Source organism: Chenopodium album, chromosome 23 (assembly GCF_948465745.1).
Source record: "Chenopodium album chromosome 23, dcCheAlbu1.1, whole genome shotgun sequence".
Classification (NCBI taxonomy): Eukaryota; Viridiplantae; Streptophyta; class Magnoliopsida; order Caryophyllales; family Amaranthaceae; genus Chenopodium; species Chenopodium album.
In genome coordinates, this window is record NC_137856.1 from 39,794,310 (window position 1) to 39,811,078 (window position 16,769).

The 16,769-nt window shown below is 36.2% G+C and overlaps 2 protein-coding genes and 1 pseudogene across 2 annotated transcripts; 1 reads left to right on the forward strand and 2 right to left on the reverse strand.

Annotated features, from left to right (window-relative positions):
* Positions 1-1,402: 1,402 nt before the first annotated feature.
* LOC145607631 (desiccation-related protein PCC13-62 pseudogene) lies at positions 1,403-5,062 on the reverse strand (annotated as a pseudogene).
* A 1,644-nt stretch (positions 5,063-6,706) lies between these two features.
* LOC145608844 (uncharacterized) lies at positions 6,707-10,746 on the forward strand. The gene is made up of 3 exons (XM_081664435.1): positions 6,707-9,386; positions 9,480-9,571; positions 10,347-10,746. Exon 1 carries the CDS (start codon positions 6,989-6,991, stop codon positions 8,999-9,001), a length of 2,013 nt encoding a protein of 670 aa, XP_081520561.1. The 5' UTR covers positions 6,707-6,988; the 3' UTR covers positions 9,002-9,386; positions 9,480-9,571; positions 10,347-10,746.
* Positions 10,747-11,283: 537 nt separating this feature from the next.
* Positions 11,284-16,185, reverse strand: LOC145608959 (protein REGULATOR OF FATTY ACID COMPOSITION 3, chloroplastic-like). Its single transcript, XM_081664538.1, has 5 exons — positions 15,783-16,185; positions 15,108-15,162; positions 14,970-15,026; positions 12,603-12,680; positions 11,284-12,055 (listed from the first exon to the last, which is right to left on the reverse strand). Exons 1-5 carry the CDS (start codon positions 16,092-16,094, stop codon positions 11,610-11,612), a joined length of 948 nt encoding a protein of 315 aa, XP_081520664.1. The 5' UTR covers positions 16,095-16,185; the 3' UTR covers positions 11,284-11,609.
* Between the last annotated feature and the right edge of the window lie 584 nt (positions 16,186-16,769).

Here is a 16,769-nt window from a genome sequence, read left to right on the forward strand (position 1 = left end):
GAATCAATCTTACAAAAGACCCAGCCCGCTCCCACCGAACAATCTGCAGCAGTCCACGCCCCGTCTACAATCACACTCATCTACACCGAATCAGAAGGACAACCACAAATACAAGTCATCGAACGAGGTACAGAAAGAGAGTGTGGACTCTGCTGAGCAGCTAAAACCTGAAATGTAAAAGACCAGCCTTGTTTCCTCATGAGACCCAATCATCAGCCATAGCTAGGATGGAAGAAGGAGAGTACAGCGCATGTCGAAAAATATATTGGTTTCGCGACAGCCAAATAGCCCATAGAAAGCAAAGAAAAGAACGAAGTTCCCTCCATTGCTTAAGGAGACCAAGTTGGGAAACCAGGTTAGAGAACCAAAGCTCAAAAGACTGCCCTGGCTAAGAGGAACTATCCCATAACGGAAATCTTAAAGTGTACAAGTGTTGAGTAAATGAGCAATCCCGAAAAAGATGAGAAATCAATTAAGGAGATTCTCGACAAAAAACAAAGTGGGATTGATCAGAACACCTCTCCAACTTAAAGAAGTTAAAAGCGGTAAAGCATCATGGAGAATCTTCCAACAAAAGATCTTCAGTTTTGGAAGTATAGGCATTCCCCAAAACTTTTTCCACCATGTATCTGAGGCAGGCTGACTGGCTATATTCTCCATTGAAAGTCGGACGAGCATAGAGTAGGCAGTCTTAGTTGAGAAAGTACCGTCCCGTGAAAACTTCCAATACACAAAATCATCCATAAGCTGCTGAGGACGTTCGCTGACAGAATGCGAGACGCCGTGGGAGGATCAAAATACTTGTGAACCAATTAAGGTTCCCACGCGTAAGAACACGAATTAATGATAGAATACACATAAGTCGGGACATCCGACCCACCAACACCAGATTTAAACTAAACAGGCCCCCCCGGGGCCCAAATATCACCCAGGATACGCACCTTGGAACCTGAGCTGACTTTCCAAGCAATACCTTTAACTATCATCTGCATCCTCACAGCTAACCCCTTGCTCCCCCAAGATCTACAACCAGGCCTGGAAGGAGGCAAAGATAAGAGACAAGGGTACTTAGCCGACATAAGCTGGGAGGCAATAAGAAGCTGAGGATGTTGTCCAGTGTTATTTAGTCACAATAAACATTAATTAATTCATTATATTACCACAAAGTTAGAATTTATTTAATACTCATCAATTACTCACCAACAATAACTCACTAAAATTCATAGCTTGCACAATTTTTACCTTAACAAATTTGTCCAAAACAAAATAAAAATGAACATTCTAAATCCTTAATTGCATTGTAAAATCAAAATACAGACTAAATTATTTTTCTAAATAAAACTCTAAGCTATAAACCTTTGAAAAAATGACAAAGTCTCCTAATTACCATATTTAAAATCAACTAATTTAATCTATTATCCTTAGAAGTTTCATTCTTAGGTTGAAGATAGGATTGTGCAATATAACCATAAGCACCTTTAGGAAAAAACCCACCAACTTTCTTAGGATCACCACTTCCATACACAATGTTTAATACTTCTATTGGACTTCTAGGGTACCCCAAAGAGTTGTCATCCCCTACAAGTATATTGCCCTTAATCTTGCCTTCTGCACCGTCTTTCCGATCTACGAATATGCCTTCATCCCTTGAGCCTAGGTCACTCCCTAGCTTGTTCCTTAGTTTTGAAAGCCGGTTTGTGAACTCTTGCACGGTTATTTTGTAAGGTATCACCCTTTGTAATCGTCTTTGGTAGAGCAATGATCGGATTACTGCGTCTTGGCCTGATTCCACTGCTAGCAATCCTGCTACTAGCTGATTTATAGGAAGGGGAAGAAATTATGGGAGGTCAAAATATGATAACACATACAATTTTAAAGTATGCAATATGAAGTAATATAGTATGTATTCCTCGGATAACTAACATATTAGAAGCGACATTTTATATTAGTTCGTCTTAGAATAATAGACCAGTAGATGGTAGTGGAATAATCGGTCGTTGGACAATCACCCTCAAGCCAAACACTATTTCTACCTAAACTAACCTAAGACAAGTCTAGGGCAAGTAAAGGATCGTATCCACAGGGAATGGGTATGAGTACACCGAGAATATGAAACGGTTGTAATCTAGTTCGGTCACAAATGGGAGGTTTGATTAAATAACTACTATATGGAGACAAACACTAGGGGGAAATGGGAATCGACACCAACCAAACCAATGAATCAAAACAATAGGCAAGCATGTACACAAATTGGGTGATAGAAAGGGCACTCAACATTGTCTTCTTTCGAAGCCACCACACTAAGCATTCTTAAACCAAACTCAACTAGCAAGATAGGCCAACCAAGTCTTAACAATAGGAAGTAGACTACTAACTCGGGTTCGTCTTTCGATCGATTCGAGATAGTACTAAGGCACAAATAATTGGGATTTCTCACCTAATTATCGCAACTAAGACTACTACATCATCCAAACAAGGAACCGTAATCAAGATAGAAATTCGGTTTAATCATACAAGAAAAGGTTCACTTCTCTCGAAACTACAACACTAAGCATTCCTAAACTAAACTCGACTAACAAGATAGGCCAACCAAGTTTTAACGATGGGAAGTAGACTACTAACTCGGGTTTGTCTTTCGATCGGTTCGAGATAGTACTAAGGCACAAATAATTGGGATTTCTCTCCTAATTACCGCAACTAAGACTACTACATCATCCAAACGAGGTACCGTAATCAAGAGGAATTTAGCATAATCATACAAGAAATGGCTCACATCTAGACCTCATCTTTCAATGCAAGCATAGAAGTGAATACATGAGCAATAAGTGGCCATCCAATTACACATGCAATTAACCAATTCTTTAACAATCAATCATCAACCCAAAATGAACATGCAAACACAAACATCAATTAACCCATGGCTTGGTTGGGTCTCCACCCAACCCCTAGTTAAGAAACTACTCACTAAACATGGTGAAGAACATTCTAACAACAATATCTAAATTCAAAATTAATCTAACAAATTGAAGAGAGTAGTAAGAACAAAGTAGATTGAACATGCAACAACAATTAACCAAGATTAAGAGAGAAATCTACAATTCAAGGAATTAAAAACAGAAAATAAAGAGTAAGGGATAGAGGAAAGAGATTACTAATGAAGCTTCAAGGTTGAGAAAATGTTGAAAGGAAGAATACAAACTTCAATTAATCTACTTCAATGATAGAGTTTGAGAGAAACTAAGCTAATTAATAAGAGTTTAGAGAGTTAAGGGCCTAAGAAGACTAAAGGGAAGAAGGTGATCTTCTCCAAGGAAGAAGATGCAGAAAACTGAAGCCAAGGGTCGTATTTATACACCCCGAAATAACATTGTAAAATCCGCCTAAAAAGTCGGGTCTGCATGTAGGAGCGCCCGCTCCTACATAGAGGAGCGCCCGCTCCTCAGGCTGGAGCGCCCTCTCCTGTCTCTTGCGCGCCCTCTCCTCCTGCAGCGATTTGAGGCAGTTTGTGGAAGATCAGGGAGGAGCGCCCGCTCCTACTATGGTGCACGCCCTCTCCTAGCTGGGAATAAAGAGAGGCAGATTGTGGCGCTTGGGGTAGGAGCGCCCTCTCCTAAGGGGTTGCACGCCCTCTCCTCTTGTGCTTTGCTTCCAATATAGTTCTTCATGTTCATGCTATATGACCAATTTCTCCTTGCATCTACAAACACGAACACACACATAAAAAGGAATGGGGAAGCCAAAAGTTGTAATCATACACAAAAAGGAGTCGGAAAGGGGGGGTAAAGAGGGGAAAATGACAACAAAATTGTGCTAAAAATACCATGATAAGTGGACAAATAAAACACTTATCAGTAGACCACTTTCTCTAATTAATTTTGAACTTTTATCGTGTGTGCGCGCGCGCGCGTCTTATACATGTATACATAAGAATTATTTTTTACTATCTTAGAGGTAAACTATTTTTACAATCTTACACTTTTATAATGATTGTCATATACGTAATATAAAATCTAAAGCATGCATCGTGTGCAATTAGATGTGATAGTGAATAAACTAACAGATCAAAATAAAGGCCTCATGCATCGCGTGCAATTAGATATGACAGTAAATAGACTAACAAATCAAAATAAATGCCAAAAATTAAGCAGTGAAGAAGGAAAACATATAGTACTACCTTTCTGGCTTCAACGGAAATAAGCTTGGGAATAGTGCCCACGTAACCAGTAAGACCAACGTAGGGAATCAAATAAGAGGCAAGAAGGTAATTTATTGAATTTCTATAAGGGTCAAATGGTGGAAAGAGTGGATGTTCAAATGCTGAGTTCACCACTTCACTAAACTGTGTTGTACTTAGATTTAATGTTGGTCTTGGAAATCCCTTCACCACTTTCTTGATTGCCCTACATAAAAATAAATCATTACCTTTAGCAAAAAGACACTATATAATGTCAAATTTCAATCAATTGAAAATAATCTTATACATGTTTATAGTTCGTGTTGTTTAAAAGTCTATGTTGGATGGTTACTTAGCTTGCTAGCTAATAATTGAGGTGAAGTATGGTTCGTGAAATTGATTCTGCATGTACAGAATTTCAATATTAACTTGAAATCGCTAAATTTTGCTAATCATGAACATACGAGAAGTTTGTACTTTATTTTTAATCTACATAAACAATAATAGTAATAACAACAATGATAAAGAACAAAACTAACCTTAAATGACCAACTTCTTGGAGGGCAAATTGAGCGATAACATCATTAGTGAAAGGGTCAAGAAAGGCTTTTCTAACTCCAATTGGAGGAGGACCTCCCTCAGCAAGTTCAGGGGCAATTTTGTCTAATCCCCTTCCAATAGAACCCCATAAGAAAAACTCAGCTTCTAAGTATTCCAAATTCAGTGGGAACTCCAAATAATTTGTGTCCCATGTTGGGATATTCGATTGTACCGATTCTCTTTGGTGTTCAACAATTTTTGAACTACTAACACTTTTCACTAAGCATAATACATTAATTAAAAGAAGAAAAGGCATTACTATTAACTTTAAGGTGAAAGACAATGTCATTTTTTAAGGTTAATCAATACGGAGTAGTAATTAACCTAAGCTCGCTCTTAAATAAGTACTAAGCTAATGTAATGTATTATGTTGATGAGAAATGAGAATAATTGGACCTATATTTATATATACATGGGAACAAAATCCTCTAACGTAAGCAATTGTACGTGTAAAAATTGTAGGATTTGAGGTTGTTACATTTATGCTTAGTCAAGATCCTAAGTTTATGCCTCTTGGATTATTTTAATTTAAGACTATTTTTTGTCATGCTTTTAGATTTATTGCGTTTAGGCATGTATCTAGGTAATGTAGTTTGTAGTTGGCATTTATTTTGGCAAAATTTGATCTCAATTTGTTGGGTCTAATATATGGAAGTTTGTCTTCCATTTTGGATGGCGAGATCTTAAAATAATTCCCCCAATCTATTACGATGAGTAGTTTAATTTGCTACGATAAATGTTACTATGTATATAATAAGTTTCAAGACATACGTAACTTTGTATTTGTAACAAAAGTCTGATCTTATTGATACGAAAGTACTATAAATTATCAAAATATGACTTTACATGTAACAAATATTTGGTTAGAGTTAGAGATGATATTATTAATTATTAATTAAAAGTAACTCTAACCTTATTTGTCACGAAAGTACTATAAACTATCAAAACGTAACTTTTTAATATGTAACCAAAACTTGATTAGAAATGATAGTGAGTAACTCCAACCTTGCTTGTTTTATTGTTATGAGATATAATAGGTTACGTTATAGGCAAGTGCTTATACAGTTATATATGAATAATAACATAATAATAATGGTATCCTAAAAACTTTTTTTTTTTTAAAGTATGCAAACTCGATAAGAGATGAGCTTGGATTTTTTTTGGGTGCGAGTAGTGGTAATTTTAAATTTTAAATAGCCGCTTAAGTATATTTATTGTGGAATGATAAAATTAGTACTAATGAGGCCATGAGGGTTTATGAAAAATAATAGATGCAAACATGGAGATTGGAATTGAAAAGGAATGATTAAGAATTATTAGCACGTACTAATAGCATATTAGCAATCAACATGCATGTGATTTTTATAATAAAATTTTGAACTTACTAATGCGGCTAACATCATGTGCGCCATAGTTAGCCATGTTGGAATCGAATGTTTTCTAATGACATAAATATAAATAAAAGAATATATACCCTTTTTTTTTTTTTTTTGCATTAACACTTTACGTCATCTTCGTTCCTTCTTCTTCCTCCTTTGCCCATCCCCATCCACATTCATCTTCTTCTCTCCTCTTCCATTCGTCTTCATCTTCTTCATCCTTACTCACCTTCCAATGTAAGCACCTTTTTCACCATTTCCAACGACACCGACACTTTCATCTTCTTCTTCTCCACCGACTTATCCATCACTATTTTCGGCGAGTTTGTCACCAAATTGTTGAAAATTCTAAGAAAAAAAGGAAAAATAAAGGACATGGTCAATCGCAAAGGGTAAAGGTGTCTCCCAACCTCCTTAAGACCTTAATGTCATTATTCACAAAGTTAACTTCTGTTATCGCTTTCGTCAAAAAAAAAAAAAAACTTCTGTCATCATTGGAAATTACAATCTTACCCCCACTTACTCAAAATGACAACACCCCAAATAAAAAAAATAAAAAAAAAGGAAATTACCCCCCAATTAGGCGAAGTGAATTTTATTCAAGTCTGGTTTAGTAATTATGCTCGTTCCAGTGTTCCACAATTATACATCTTCATTCTTTGTTAATTGCAAAGTTGAAGTTAACACTCTCCAGTCTCCAGCAATTGAAAACCCAACACAGTCAGCTTCCAATTTCAGGTAACAATTTCTCAGTTTTCAGAACTCCCCAATTTTTGGGCAAGTGTGTTAATTTTTGCTTAATTTTTGCTCCCAATTCAAGTTTTTGATTATAAACATGTATCTGAAAGATGGGTGCTCCTTGTTATTAAAAATTCAAAAACCCTCAATTCCATTTCTTCTCAACAAAAGAAACCCAATTCCTGATCCTAAACCTTACCTTGAAACCAACAAAAACAATCTCAATGAGTATACAGTAGTGAAGAATTTGAGAAAAGAATCTGATATTAGCTTAGCTTTGAGCTATTTTAAGCATATTTCCAATTCAAATTCTTTCAAACACACCCCTGAAACTTATAGAATCATGGTTCAAAAGCTTGGGAAACATGGGGATTTAGATGGGGTTCAGTATTTGCTGCAACAGATGAAATTAGAGGGTGTTAATTGTTCTGAGGAGTTGTTTGTTGATCTGATTAGTTATTATAAGGATATGGGTTTAGCCGAGCAGGCCTTGAAAATGTTTTATAGGATTCAGGATTTTGATTGTAAGCCGACAGTTAAGATTTATAATCATTTGTTGGATGCTTTGCTTGCTGAGAATAGGTTTAAGATGATTAATCCCCTGTATAGTAATATGAAGAAAGATGGGGTTGAGCCTAATGTGTTTACTTATAATGTGCTTTTGAAAGCATTGTGTAAAAATGGTCGTGTAGATGGTGCACGTAAACTCCTTAAGGAAATGACTAACAAGGGTTGTGCCCCGGATGATGTGAGCTATACAACAATTGTATCATCCCTTTGTAAGGGTGGGAAGGTCCAGGAAGCTAAGGAGCTTGCTGAGTCTTTTGGTGCGGTTGTACCGGTTTATAATGCTTTGATTAGTGGGTATTGTCGAGATTGCAACTTTGTGGAGGCATTTTCTTTGTTGAATGAAATGGCTAAAAAAAGTGTTGATGCAAATGAGATAACGTATACAATAGTAATTAACGCCCTATGTGATGCTGGGATGGTTGAGTTGTCTATGGCTGTTTTAGGGAAGATGTTTTCCAGAGGATGTGAACCAAATATTTATACGTTTTCTTCATTAATCAAGGGTTTTGTCTCGAGAGGGAGACTGAATGATGGATATGATGTTTGGAACCGGATGGTAAGGGTGGAAGTTATGCCCAATACAGTTGCTTATAACACTTTGATACATGGTCTTTGCTCAAATAGTTCCATGGATCAAGCTGTAGCTCTTCTCCATGAAATGGTGAAAAGACATCGTATACCAAATGTGACAACCTACAGTACCCTTATAGATGGTTTTGCCAAGTCAAAGGATTTGATTGGTGCGTCTGAAATATGGAATCAGATGATAAGAAGTGGCTGCCAACCCAATGTTGTCGCATATACATGCATGGTGGATGCCCTTTGTCGAGTTAAAATGTTTGATCAGGCTCAAGATCTCATTGAGTGCATGATGCGGGAAAAGTGCACCCCTAATACTTTGACATTTAACACATTTATAACAGGACTATGCCACGGTGGACGAGTTGATTGGGCTTTGAAGGCTTTTACTTCAATGGGAAGGTACGGTTGTTTACCTGACACAACTACATTCAATGAGCTTTTGGATGGCCTTTTCAAATCCAACTGTTTGGAAGAGGCTTTTGGGCTATTTAGGGAGATGGGAAAAATGGAGATCAAGTGGAATCTAACAACCTGCAATACAACTATCTATGGTCTTTGTCAGCTGGGTAGGTTTAAAGAAGTGCTGATGGTGGTAGGAAGAATGTTGAAAAAGGGAAATAAACCTGACAAAATTACTTTCAACACCATAATTAATGCTTACTGTCAGCATGGTGACATCAACAGAGCCATTCAACTAATGGATGTAATGAAGGCAGGGGAGTGCCGCCCAGACTTGGTTTCTTATACTAGTCTTGTATGTGGCTATTGTAAATGGAATGATACAGATAATGCTACAGCTGTGCTTCAAAGGATGATGGATGAAGGATTTACTCCAAATATTGCCTCATGGGATGATTTAGTTCGAACATTATTCAGCAAATCTGCAATTTTCTACCAAGAATCAATAAATAAACTGGATATGGTAGCGGGACTTTCACACAGATGTTCTATGCACTAATTCCTTCTGTGCTAAGGTATATTGGGTTGAGGATCACTACCTTGGCTTTTTTACTATGACAATGGGCAAACATTCTAGCAACCAAATCCTTTTAGGGAATGAATTACATCCAATAGCTATAAGTTTGTAACAGAGTTTTTAATTTTTGTGTACATAGAAAATTCCCTACTGTACTGTGATAATCTTGCAGCCCTTTCCTCTCAAAACAAATTACATACATTCTGTGGAAATTAAGACTCTCAAGGGATGACTCTTAGAGTACATCTTGCCATCAGAACCAAATACCGGGTATTGCTGTTGGCTCTAGCTGTTGCATTCAGAGTTTCAGATAATTTGGAGCATTAATTAAACAAAGCATGAAAGATAATTTGGAGCAGTTTAGAAGGTAGGCTATGTTTTTAGTCTTTCTCATTAATGTTACTGCGCACTACGAGAAAGAGGATCTCAGCATATGTCTGATACTCTTTTGTTCTTTCAGAAATATCATGTGAAGAGAAACAACAGCTGTCCACAATTTTGAATACTGAAGATTGAAACATGACTGTCCATTACAACTTACAGCCTTACAGGGTATGAATTGTTATCTTAGAAGCATTAATTTCTTTTAAATCTTGTCTACCTATCTGACTAATCTGAGCAATCCTTAGTGGGTTAGAAAACTAAGGCCCTGTTTGGTTTAATGGAAAATGATTTTCCATTTTTTACCCATTTTCCTTTGTTTGGTTTGTCAAGGGGTGGAAAACAATTTTTCCAAGAGTGGAAAATTCCATCCTTAATGATGGAAAACATTTTCCTTCCAAAACCAAGGGAAGCCACATTTTCACTTCCCTCTCATTCATCCTTACATTTCCACTCCTATTTTTTATTTTTCTTGAACTTTTCTTGTATGCAACCAAAGGAAAACTAATTTTTAATTGTGTTTTTCCTTGAAAATATGTTTGCATGAAAATTAATTTTCCACTGAAAATGTTTTCCATTAAACCAAACAGGGCCTAGTACAAGTACTTGTTTTCTGGATTATTATTGTAAAGTACTCCGTAGGACATATTTTCATTTAGAGTATACTGGTCAAAGTTTTGATATCCATAATTAGATAGGTGAGCAGCTATTGCGTGTCATTTTTGCTGGAAATTTGTGATCTACTGCTGTTAAGCTAAGGAAGTCTTAAAGGAGGCTGTGCAGTTTGTATGATCTCCGTCGCCTTACCTTACATAATTTCTTCATATGCATACCTATGCTGCTTTATAATATGCATGAAATCATCTTCTTTTATGAGCTCATCATCCAAGAGCCAATAATACATGGTTTATGCATGCTAAGGCTTCTTAGTTGTGTTCAATTACAGGCATACCTTTAATAAGGCATACTCGAGGCCTGAAGCACAGAAATCTTGTTAGAAAGATCTTGAAGAACTAAAACGATGGCTGTGTTGGAGATACTGTCTGATAAGGTCAACAAGGCAGAGAACAAGGAAAACAAAATTCCAGATTATGATTTTTACTGTACAGTACTACAGTTGGGAAGAAGCTAAAGCATAAGCTCTTGACAATAGAAAAGGCATTTCACGAAGAGTCTTCTAATGTTGGTTATGCACAATTGGTTAAATTTCTCCCACTTTCGGCTTTGAGCACAACTTTCCCCATCAAGTTATATAAATTTTGTTTTCCTTTTTTTTTTTTTTTTGGCTTGAGCTTTGCAGTTGTTCTATACCCTTCAGTACTTCATTGTTATTTACTAGAAATAATACGAACTCTCTTAATCCTTTTCAATAAAAAAAAAATAAATAAATAAATACATTGTATTGTCAAATATAGGTGAAAAAGATTAAGCATCAATTACAAATTGTCATGCAAAGTTCACTGTTCATACGAGGGAGTATGTTTCCCACGTTCCCTGGGTTAAAGCCCTTAAAGGACCAAAATGGCAAAATCTGGTTATATAGGTAAATTGAACTTGATAACCCATATCTTTAACTAGTTCAGAAAAATCTTGTCCGTAAAAAAGAATTAATATCTCAATATCTTAAACTAGGTTCAGAAGTTAACCAGCTTTCTTGATTATTGGTTGAGTGTTATCTCTGACCACTAGATCCAGGGTCAAGCATTGGTATCTAGAGCTTTGTACTGAATTTTCCTGGAAGTACTTTTAAGGAGAAAAGAACAGACCCTTAGTAACACTCGCTTATAAAAGCATGCATACATCTATGTAGGTTAGATATGTCACAAAGCAGGTAATGCAGTGGTCAGACTGCCAAAGATTGCTACTCGAATAAATCAACCATATTTCCAAAATACTTCGTATTGAATAAATAGGCATATAGCAGATGACAAACATAAATTGTGCAAAAGGGCCACAGGGGAGTCCATAAACAGATCAGCTACTCTTACAGCTTTACATCATCATATTCAAACAGAAGAAGCATATCAAGCTTCATGCATTTCGACCACAAGGATGCATAATTATATTCATCGATCTCACTTTGGGCTAACCATCAGAGGCAGTTACCAGCATTCTTGAACAAAAATGGTCAGGGCTAGTTCTAGCAGTTGTGTCTGATGTCCTGAGCTTTTCTGACATTACTATTGCTAAGATAATATATACTGACGTCTTATCTAATAGCCTTCTCACGTTTTAGGTTCTCTATGCCCTTATTATCAGTTCCTTTGATAGCATTACTATTGCTAACATCTTCATTACTAACGGTATCATCTTCATCGCCTTCAAATTCTTCGTCATCCTCATCATACCACTCATCATCTTCATCATCGTCGTCATCTACTTCAAACTCATCTGTCATGTCAGCTCGTAGTGTATGAAACTCCGGAGGGGGTGGGCAATCTTCCGTGATCGCCTTATCTCTTTTAATCACAAGATGACGAATCACTCTCTCATCCTGGTCTAACATCTGCTTGAAGTCATTTATCCACTGGGCTGGCAGCTCAAGATTCATCAATACATAGTGGGCATGTGTCGTCTTTTGTATCTTGTAAGCTAGTCTTCGCATACCCCAATCACTAAACCTCCAAACTCTGCCTTTCTTCTCCCTTAAAAAGTCTGCAAAAGTATGTGCTATGAGGAACACTGTCTAGTTTAAGAAATATTTCAGGCCTACAAGAGAACTCAATTTCCAAGATATATACGAATTATGTCATATTTGTGTTAAACCACAATCAAGGATATAGTAAAGCTTGATGCCATTCCTAGATTAAAATTTGCATCATTCTTTTCATTTTTTCAATAAACAAAGAAAATAATATTACAGAAACAAAAACACCTAAATCATACATGAATCTGAAAGAGTGAGCAAAGTGTGACTCTGTGAGACATACAATGTCAAAACCAATAGCACCACTTAAACTGTAGTGTCTAAACCCTCTAAAATAAGCTGTCCTTGTCTGTTTATTTGAAACTCAATAGGATCAAATTTTCCTACATCAAATTAATTATTTTCCAGTAACTTGCAACTCCATAAATCTTCTACTGAGCTTTATGGAATGCTTCAAGTTCTACAACAGTAAGGAAATTGAACAGGCATGGCCCACTTAGAAATCTTCTACTGATTCAATGTTGATATAAAAAAAAATACATTGCAATTAATTACCTTGTATCTTGGAATTCACATCTTCAACCTTGCCTTTATAGTCTTGATGGATCAAATAAACCACTTCATAGTGACGCACTGTATCAGATAAGGGAAAATAGATCAGGATATAGCTTCTGAAGGGCATATAAAGAAGCGCAGTATTAGCTCTAGACTTGGAACGTTGTAAGAGTACTACTATGTGTGCAACCAAACAGGGGATAATTACATAAAATCAGCAAAAGAACTGTAAGAAGAAATCAGAAGTATCTTTGTTATTTCATTATTTTCTCTTATCCTGCCATCATCTTTCCTTAACTAGTGATTGTATAGGCATTTGCACAGGTGCGCATTCCGTTAGAAATATCTGTGACGAAGACAACAAGAACCCATAGGATAATGTATTTAGATTGAATTTCGCTTAATGGAGGCTGCCCCCCCTCCCTCCCTCCATTTTTTTTACACACACACTGATACACACACACACACACAAGGCTTTATTAAAACAATATGATTTCGGCTTCAATTCGATTCCAGCTTCACACAGCAATAAGTCCACTTAGTTGGACAGGAGAAAAGTTCTTTAAGGAAAAATTTGCTTTTTATAACAAAAAAATTTTAGTCAAATTATTCCTCTAAGAAATTTGGAGATGATGGTCATAGCTTCATCCTTTGACAAATACAAGTACCAGCAACATGGCGAATCCACACAAAGTAATGTGCAGTTTGACTACACAGACTTGCTAGATAATCTAGACTCTAGAGTCTGGACAGAACCAAAAAAAAAAAAAAAAAGACAAATATGGTACATGGGAACTCCCTTACTTCAGTATCATTGTTTTAGAGCTACTTAGGGCCTGTTCAGATTTACTGAACTGAGCTGAAGTGATTGGAGCTGAGCTAAACTGAATAGAGCTGAAATGAATTGTTTATGAGAGAAGGAAATTAAGAACTAAACTGAACTGATTGGAGTTAAATTGAACTGAAATTAAGCTGAGAACAGGCCCTTAGTTAATTTTAGGAAATTTTGTCAGAAAAAACCATTTATAACAACTATTTTGTTGGAAAAAACCTTATAAAATTTTTTTGGCAAGGAGAACCAGATTGTAAATTATTTTTGTTGAAGACAACCAGATATATCTCTAATCACTCAATTAATCACTAATTTACCCTTAATTAATTATTCTAATTAGTCATAACTTTCACTAATTATTTAATAATTAGATTGTTTTATAAATTAAAAAAAAAAAAACCAAAAACCACCCTTACCACCACCAGTCAACCACCCTCTCCTTCTCCCCCTCCCATGGGGGCACCCCCCCTCCCGGCCTCCCCCATCCCAAGCCACCGCCTGGAACCCCTCACCCCCTCCGAACCGACCCCCTCCTTTTCCCCTTCACCCTCGCCGACCACACCCTACTCCAGAACCCAATTCACCATTTTTCTAACTCTTTCTCTTTATGTCTCTCCTCTTCTTCCCCAATTCAACATTGTTCAATTGTTGAAGCTATTGTCACGATTATGTTCATCTCATTTTCTCTCTCCTTCACTTCATCCTATATTCCTTCCGTTATCGCATTCGGCGGCGCTTTTCTCTCTCCTCCAGTTGGAGTTCGGGTGGTTTTTGGGTTGTGGTTATGGAAGAAGGTGGTATTGGTGGGTGGTTTTTCGGATGAGGGTGGTGTACGAGGGTAAAGGGTAAAGGGGAGAGGGAGGGGGACAGTTCGGCAGGGGTGTGGAGGCTGGGAGGGAGGGGTTGCTGCCATGGAAGGGGAGAAGGAGGGGGTGGTTGAGTGGTGGTGGTGAGGTGGTTTTTGATTTAATTTATAAATCAATTTAATTATTAAATAGTTAGTGAAAGTTATGACTAATTAGAAGAATTAAGGGTAAATTAGTGATTAATTACGTGATTAGAGATCTTTGGTTGTCTTCAACAAAAATATTTTACAATCTGGTTTCTCCTTGCCTATAATTTTTTAAAAGGTTTCTTCCAACAAAATAGTTGTTATAAATGGTTTTTCTGACAAAATTTCCTTAATTTTAATCTGTTCAACTGCATTAAAATGTATACTTAAAGCTGCTTTATGACCGTGTCAAAAACTACAAAAAATTACATGGCATTGGCAAGTGAAAGTAACAACATGGATTGAAAAAAAAAAAAGCCAGAAACAAGAAGGTAATAGCAATATTACCACTCGAGCAACATCCCTTCATAGATTTTATTCTTTCCATTTGGGGGATGGGTAACAAAAGAGGAGTACATGTATGTCTTTCACATCACTTGTGGCCTTGTTGACTGTGGCCTTTAAGTTGTGGGATACTGAATTACTGATAGCCAACATAAAAATCTCAAATGGACTAATAAACTGAAATGTTGAATGGGCTTACTCTGATCAACATTCAAATCACTTTCCAGCTGAAGGTTTAAAAATTCAAATAGTTCTTCTGCAAAACAAACAAATAAATTTAGCTATAGCAAAACTTATTTTACACAAAAGGACAGAATCTCACATTTGAATCACTTACGCTCTTCATCATCAGCAAATTCGGGCAGAGCTCTACCATCATCCTGAACATTTTTCTGAAAAACACAAGGAAATTTATAAGTAGTTTAGTTGAGTTGACTTATGAAATCATGAACATTGAAGCCATCAATCAACTACAATAAGAAATCTAGAAATTCCAGCCACATCAATTGTGAACACACTTTTGAGCTCCCAACTTTGTTACCAAGACTCTTCATTTCACCTCAAGTACCCATTGTCATGTCTCTAACACACTGACATGGGTAATGACACTTCAAAACATAACTTTGGGCCAAAATCATGGAAACTTTTCGCATAATATCTGAGTCGAACACTTAGACATGTACCAGTGTCTAAGTAGCTAAGTCCGAGTAACATAGTATAGGCTATAACCAATGCTAACCTAAAAAGTACTTAACCCGAGGAAGAAAAAAAATTACAAAATCAATTACATGTACAGAAATAATTAACAATAATCGAAATTTCCAACTTCATTACGCAGAAATTAGGATCTAGCCAAATAAATTCAAGAAGCTAACAAATTACTCAACAAAAACACCCTCAAATATCATAAAAGTATGCCGAAACTAAGAATACAAACAATCTCAAAAAAACACAATTACAAATAGAAATTACAAAATAATAAGCAAAATTAATCGAAAGATAGAAAGTAAACCTCTCTAAGTAAGACAGCTTCAGGAAAAGGGCCAATAGCTTCATCAGGTTTAGGAGCAAAATTATGAGAGTCAATCTTATTGTTCTTGCTCTTTTGATCGTCACCCTTTTTAGCTTCCACCATTAATGACCTTCTAAAAAGTACCTTATTTGATGATATTGGTCCAAAAGGTGAGTACCCATTTCGAAATTTCAAGCAATAATTGTGTGACGAAGAAAACCCAGATGAATTTTTAGGGAGAGTTGATGAATTTTTAGGGAGAGGTGAGAGAAAAGTGGTAGCTTTGGAGGATGAACCAAAAAGGGTCTCCATTGGAATTGAGTAATGGAGGAATTGGGGGTTGCCTATTGCCCGTGGAATATGGATAACACAGGGAGCGCGCCTTCTTCTATACACTGGAGTAGGAAAAATAGGGATAATTGTGAGGGGGTGAATAAATCTATACTTATATATTAAAAAGTAAGATTCGAATACGTAACCTTATATTCCCGCAACCTTATGTTTTAACACCAAGCTATATAATACTTTGATGTTATTTTTATATTACAAAATATTAATATAGCGAATGATAATATGAATTAAAACTTTAATTACAAAAAAATGGAGTCGTAATTCAAAATGTATATTAATAATTAATCCTATGAAATTACTCGGGGCATCGCCCGGGCCTACACACTAGTTATTATAGTAAAAGTAATATGGGGACCATGAAAGAGAAAGTACGTGAGAGAGGATAAATATTTTTATTATTTTAGTGGGACCATGAAAGAGAGAGAAATGATAAAATAAGTTGAGTGAGGTTTAAAATAAGAGAGAGAAATCATAAATATAGATAAAAGTTACCAAATATAGAAGTGATGCATTTAAAAAAAAAAACCTCAAAAAGGAAAGTGATGTATATAAAAAAAAGCGGAGGGAGTAGTAGGTTAAAATCCCGTGCAATATACGGTTGTTAAATATTTTTTACAATAATTTATAAAATATAAA

What these genes read in the sequence shown, in the direction of transcription:
- LOC145608844 (XM_081664435.1), top strand. Translation starts at nt 6,989, where the DNA reads ATGTATCTGAAAGATGGGTGCTCCTTGTTATTAAAAATTCAAAAACCC.
- LOC145608959 (XM_081664538.1), bottom strand. Translation starts at nt 16,094, where the DNA reads ATGGAGACCCTTTTTGGTTCATCCTCCAAAGCTACCACTTTTCTCTCA. An exon ending in TGATTTGAATGTTGATCAGA is followed by an intron (nt 12,681 to 14,969) that starts GTAAGCCCATTC and finishes TATCTGATACAG; the next exon opens with TGCGTCACTATGAAGTGGTT. An exon ending in TGTGAATTCCAAGATACAAG is followed by an intron (nt 12,056 to 12,602) that starts GTAATTAATTGC and finishes ATACTTTTGCAG; the next exon opens with ACTTTTTAAGGGAGAAGAAA.